Source organism: Schistocerca cancellata, unplaced genomic scaffold (genome assembly GCF_023864275.1).
Source record: "Schistocerca cancellata isolate TAMUIC-IGC-003103 unplaced genomic scaffold, iqSchCanc2.1 HiC_scaffold_732, whole genome shotgun sequence".
Taxonomy (NCBI): domain Eukaryota; kingdom Metazoa; phylum Arthropoda; class Insecta; order Orthoptera; family Acrididae; genus Schistocerca; species Schistocerca cancellata.
Window position 1 is genome coordinate 3,336,226 of NW_026046743.1, and position 6,882 is coordinate 3,343,107.

Consider the following 6,882-nt stretch of genomic DNA (forward strand, 5'->3'; position numbering starts at 1 on the left):
GTTTCAGAAATGCTTCCACCCTTGGCCCAAAATCAGATAAATCACTTTGTTTCCTCATTACAACAATGACTACACTGTTTACCACATCGCCTGATATGTTTTATATGAACTCCACTGCTGGTGCTGCCATCCACCATTTATGACTGGTTATTGCGCTTTGACACTAAATATGAGAGGTGGTCACATTAATGTGACTGGACCATGTGTGTATATATATATATATATATATATATATATATATATATATATATATATATATATGCGTACTCATCAATGTGACACAGTATACTGGATGTTAATGGATAATGTTGTGTAAGTTAAGACTGAGTTAAAGAACTTGACCAATTCCGTCTACTCCACTGGAGAGTATGCTCGAAATTCCTATTAAATTTAATATTTTATATATTACGCTAGCCTTGGGCGGCAATCTGCCTTCGTGTCTACTCTCTAGTGCAATGTTTAAGTGAGTGTTCAGTGTTGTGCGTCCCCTTTAAGTGTTTCGAACAGACACTGTACTGTCGCTAAGAGTTCTTTTTACTCCTGCGAACAGAAACCAGATTGTCGCCATGTTTTTTAATTGTTTACTTTTGAATACATTGTGAACAGTGATCGAAGTGTTACAAATATTTACTATCAAAAACAGTCTTGATCACAATTTATTTATTACGGTGACCGGCTTCGACCACTACTGTGGTCATCTTCAGACGAATGAGTAAGGACCTCATTCTGCTGGAGAATGAGAAGTGATCAAGACTGTTTTTGATAGTAAAATTTTTTTATTGTACCTCTCTAGTTACCATGTGTTTTAATCAGCGTCACCAACCCTTTGTTTTTATATTACTCGTATTAACTTCCCCTCTGTGAAGGTGGGGATCGAAATTCAATAAAGAAAACAAAGTTCGGCAGTGACACATTATATGCTTAGTCATCTCGCTGTGTGGAACCAACATTACGGTACATTATTTCCACACTGCAGACACCTGCCTTTTGGAACCAAAGAATGTGAATAATGTATCATTAGTGCGACAGAGTGCTTCATAATGCCTTCTTGACTATTTTAGCTGAAGATTTCTCGAAGACTACCATGAAGTTTGGGCTAGCGTCGCTGCTCGAGCAATTCGAACTGAGCCCGTGTTCCCGCACACCGAATCGGCCCGCCGAGCTGCACCCACAGGTTAACCTGTTGACGCCCAGAGAAACACTTTGGGTGCGTGTCTCACAGCGCGCCTGGCTCTCCTGCGACTGACCTGCCAGGCTCCAAGAAGAAGTTTGGGTTGCTGTCACTGCTCAGGGAGTTCGAACTGAGTGGCGCTCACCATACACCAGACTCTGCTGCCTAAGCTGCACCCACTCTCTCAGTAGCCGACGCTCACAGAGACACGTTGTGGTCTGTGTCTCACAGTGTTCATGTCTGTTCTGTGACTAACCTTCGAAGCATCTACTTTGATTCGGTTGAGACGACCACAGAGGTTTTGCACGTAATGCTGTGAGGTTATACGCATGTCTGCTCCATAAAACACTATTAGCAGCATATCGTATGATCCAGTTCTCCCCTAAGTGTATGAGGGCGCTTAGTGTAAATGCCTAACTTAATAAATTTGCCTCATCTATGTTAAATACAAATTATTTATTTTCTTACATATTCCCTTCTTGAGGAAATAAATTTCTCACCAAGTACATTCCATTTTTCACCCTTCCATGGGTAAAATTTTTTTGTGTGTAGGCTTATTTGAAAAACTGGCTTCCTTTGTGATAAATAATACACCTTTGTGAGTGTGTGGGTTTTATTTTGTGAAGTTGCGCAAGGGATTGATCCAACAAGTACCCTTTGGCTCCTACAAGAAACGATTTCCACCTCACACTACTGCAGAAGTCAGACAGACGCTCCTAATGTACCAACAAGAACTGCTTGAAAAACATTCGGCAAAAAATATCTTCTGGAGTCGTCTGCTGTAAGGAAAAGACAAAAATATTCAATACACTTACGTAACTTGTGGGATACTTGGGTACAGGAGTATTGCTAGTTAGTGTAAGAAAAACATTAAACGAACGAAAAATATTATTTATTACAAAAAATTATTACAAGTGAAACTTTTTCTTATAAAATAATAACAAATTTCCACGTTCTTCTCGGAACAGTAGATTGCCTCTTATGGATACGAAACCTATTATTTTATAAAGTATGGAAAGGTGGAAACTTCCTGGCAGATTAAAATTGTGTGCCGGACCGAGACTCGAACTCGGGACCTTTGCCTTTTGCGGGCAAGTGCTCTACCAACTGAGCTACCCATGCACGACTCACGCCCTGTCCTCAAAGCTTTACTTCTGCCAGTATCTCGTCTCCTACCTTTCAAACTTTACAGAAGCTCTTCTGCGAAGTAAAGCTGTGAGGACGGGGAGGGAGTCGTGCTTGGGTAGCTCAGTTGGTAGAGCAATCGCCCGCGAAAGGCAAAGGTCCCGAGTTCGAGTCTCGGTCCGGCACACAGTTTTAATCTGCCTGGAAGTTTCATATCAGCGCACACTCCGCTGCAGAGTGAAAATTTCATTATGCAAAGGTTCTTTCCTCCCTTTTCTTTAAGAATGTTACTTACTCGGTAGAATGTCTGAGAGCCGCGCCTACACAATTTGAATAACTTTTCTAGGTACAGTCAAGGCTGTCGTAAGAGAAATGTAATGCAGTGTACTGTTATGGAGGACAGATGGGGCTCGCATATGCTGTAGTGCACAATACCATGAGCTGCTACGACTGCTGCCTGCATCGCTCGCTGCTGACAAATAATACAACTATCTCTTTCTATCTGAAATGATCCTCGCCAATCAAATTCTCCCTATGCCTTGATGAAGTCAAGAACTCCGCCTCTAGTCTAACTATTGGCATGGTACACTGGTCAGATAACCAGTCCACCGCAATGCCACTCAGTACTCGCTTGCAGGTGTTTAACTAGTGCTCTGTCCATGTTCACACTGCACAATAAGTGTGACGGCCAACACAGTGAACAACGCTTAATCACAAGCGACTCAATATAGAGCATCACTCCGATTCTCTAACGACAGAGGTGCTCTCCCAGTGAAGTACTGAGGAGAGACTTTGCTCCTCGCTCTTTGCATACATGTATGAGCGCACTCACTCTCGTTACATGTTCCCACTCCAAGTGCGCTTCTGGAAAAGTTGTGAGGGTATATCATTTGCTGCCTTCCCTCACTCCTCTTACTCTTTGCGTCAGAAATATTCCGCCAATCAGCGTTGCTCTTTTAAACGGGAGAATGACGTTTCGTTTAAACTGACCAATGCTGAACTCTGTAGCATCTCCAAAGTGGGTATGTTGTTGACCCAGCCCTCTGAAGGGACGGTCTTCCCAGCGGGCTGGTTTCCTCTTTACAACGAAAATTCCTGTGGCCATCATGTTGTGTACGCCAGCCTCGACTTTTTCCAACCTTGGTGTGCACTTGTGATTTACTTATTAGATTTTCATATCCCTTACATGAATTCATTCAAAATTGACTCTACCTTATCGAGTTTGGGCTCGAATGAAGCGTCTTGATGTGCAGAATACGATTGTGAGGACGGAATATGTAATAAATGAAGGTCAGGAGACCACGCCACCTTACACTTTAACTACCAAACAATTTTAAGTTGAATGATTTTGAAAGTTGGGGAAGTGGGACAAATATATCCCAATAACTTAACTAGATCGATATGTTCAAGTGAACCTAAGAATTTCAGAGCTACATTTTTAATTTTAGTATGATTTTATTGTAATAGTAATTATGGAAAAAAGTGTAAAAAGTCGGAACCAAAACCTATTTAATCTCCTGACAGTCAGAAACAAGAAATATCGCATAGAAGTCTTTAACAAACATTAGGAGAGGGATTTGAAATACCAGACACAAATGTTCTTTACATTCTAAGAAGTATTTTGGAAAATATACGTCCCATAACATACTAATTGTGTAAAAATGAGCGGAATTACTGGGACGTGTAGTAATTTTCAAAAACGATGTCTATGACGCATAAGAAAAGACTGTTAGTTACTCGCATTTTCTTGGACTGTGGAAGATAGTGATTTCATCTGATTTTTGTGTTGTACATACACACTATAAACACACAATGCTTCATTTGATCGCTCGTGGTCTGTAGGTTTCTTCTCCAAGTTACGAAAGCATCTCGCTACAAGCAGGCATTAGATATGATATATATTTGTCCCACCACTCAAAACCGCATATTAGCTTAGTGCGACATACATGTCCCACAACCACGAAAGTATTTACCCCTCCAAAAATAGGACTTGTGAAACTCTCTGAACTATGATTCTTTCTTCATGATCACCTGCTCGTCAGAGAAGTATTACGTTCGAGCTAGTTCCCTACGCTTGGGAAATAACTGCAGGGTGCCTTGGTTAAAGAAGTTTTGGGGTCGCAGCTGTAATTCATAACGCAAATCGTGAAATATTTTGATGCGGAAACTGGATGAATATGCAGGCCTGTTGTCGTAGTGGAGCAACTACTTCTGCCACAAGTATACCATGTTTTCATCAATTTCTAGTCGAAGCTGTCCAATATCTAACCAGTCAAGTGACTGGTTTTCATCTTCTCTGAGAAGTCTCCCAATGTGGTGCCATTTGTATCTCAAAAAATAGTCTTCGTAGCTGTTGCAACAGTCGGGAGTGTCTTCGTCTTCATTGGAGTAACTGTACCAGAAGCAACCAATTTTTTATTGTTGATTGATTTTTGGAGTATGATGATGAATCCATCTCGCTGAAATTTCTCCAACAAAGGTTCCCCACAGAAAGCCACATTCATTTGCTGCCCACAATTATACAGAGTGTTTCAAAAACTTTAAAAATTCATATAAACTTATTGAAATAAGGTGTAGAGCTGGGTTTAGTGTTATTTTGTAGGAAAACACATCAATTTTTTTACCTTGAACTGAACATGTTGTGTGTGGTTTCCGCTGGTTATCCTGCACACATCCCATCGGAAGTCAGTTTTTTCCCAAACGCCCTGTAGTCTTGCAGGTGTAACTTGTTCAGTGGCGGCGTAAATTCTTGCTCTAAGCACACTGAACTCGCATTAGGGAGGACGACGGTTCAAACACGTTTCCAGTTATGCTGATTTAGGTTTTCCATGATTTCCCTAAATCGTTTCACGCAAATACCGGGATGGTTACTTTGAATGTGCACGACCGATTTCCTTCCCCGTGCTTCCCTAATCCGAGCTTATGTTGCGTCTCTGATGACCTCTTGCTCTAAGTTCAGGTAGAGAAGCCGGCACAGGAGGTAGAAACATTATACCTTGATGAATCCCCATAAAAACAGTCGAGCGGTTTCAGGCCTGGGGAACGTGCTGGCCATGCAATTGGCTCGTCATGGCCAGTCCATTGGCCTGGAAAGCGGTCATTGAGATAATCCCGGGCGTCAGCCAGGTAGTAGGGTGGTGCACTATCTTGCATGAAGTAAAAATTTCGTTCCTGGTCATCCTCATCGATCTGTGGTATCAAAAATTGTTGTAACATATCCAGATATACTACCCCATTGGTGGTTCTCTCACTGAAAAAAAGGGGCCGTACGCTCTGTTCTTGCCCAGTGCACAAAAAACATTCATTTTAGGACCATCAAGAACATGTTTCAGTGTTTAATGTGGGTTTTCACTGCCCCAGGTCCTACATTTATGTGTGTTTAACCTTGCCGCTTAAGTGAAAAGTCGACTCGTCAGAAAAGATGATTTTGTCCAAGAAACGTTCATCCCCGTATAATCGATTTAACATATTCGCACAGAAGTACTCGCGAGCAATTTTATCAGTGTCTTTTACAGCTTGTACGATCGTCAATCCTTGCGTTTTCAAATACAAACGATTTCTCAACACAAGCCAAACAGTCGTATGTGGGATTTGCAGTTCGCGAGATGCACGCCGGGTCGATTTCGTAGTGGTGGTAACAGAACGTTGTCTCATGCGCTCCACGACATAGTCAGATGTGCTTGGACGACCTGATGATTTCTCATGTCTTACCGAGCACCCTGTTTCTACAAAACACGTATGCCACACATAAATATTAGGCCTACTAGGAGGATCTTTAGCGTACTTGGTACGGAAATTACGCTGACATGTTGCCACGACTTTGAATCTTCAAACCAAAACACACAGCTAGCACGCTCGGGTGTAGTGACGACAGCCATCCATAACGCATCTGCTGCTAGCTCTCCTTACGGTGCGATTTGACATTAGCGAACTACGCGAGACAAAACTTGATGTATTTCCCTACAAAATGACACTACAGTCGCTTGTGTAGGTACTATGAATTAATTTACATGCATTTTCAAATTAGCAAAGACTTTTTGAAACACTCTGTGGGTTAAGGCAGCCATTGAGCTGACCGTTCTTCGGTCGTCAACTTACCGCACACAGCATTAACTGACGTTAGTGTCGGCACACCTTTTCCCTCTAATACTTTGTGCACTTTCATCCGAGTGTAAGCGAGAATTATGACTTGAACTTCTGCAGCGATTCCTGCGGTAAAGTCCACCGATAGACCTGTGTAATCCGCATCAAAATAGAATGTTTGATCACATTTAAATATGTTGAACTAGCATGTAGTGCTTCTCATTTTATGGAAAAGGGTCATTATAAAGTGGAATCAGTTTCATTACTAACTCTTTACACGTTTTCCAGTCCAAAAGCAAATTGTGAGTCGCTAAAAGTGAGTGTACACCTTCCATGTGGGTGAAAAACGAGATGCAAAAAAAATTCAAACCATTATACGTGATCAAAAGTATCCGGACACCCCCAAAAACATACGTTTTTCATATTTGGAACATTGTGCTGCGACCTACTGCCAGGTACTCCATATCAGCAACCTCAGTAGTCAGACATCGTGAGAGAGCGGA

At 41.8% G+C, this 6,882-nt stretch overlaps 1 protein-coding gene across 1 annotated transcript in view; it reads left to right on the forward strand.

Moving 5' to 3' along the window:
- LOC126141628 (cytochrome P450 3A19-like) overlaps positions 1-1,595 on the forward strand; it is a 61,938-nt gene extending 60,343 nt beyond the window's left edge. The window contains exon 4 of the mRNA XM_049915264.1: positions 1,062-1,595. Within this exon, the coding sequence (XP_049771221.1) occupies positions 1,062-1,246 (185 nt within the window). The 3' untranslated portion in view covers positions 1,247-1,595. The remainder of the gene's footprint in view (positions 1-1,061) is intronic.
- Positions 1,596-6,882: the final 5,287 nt, after the last annotated feature.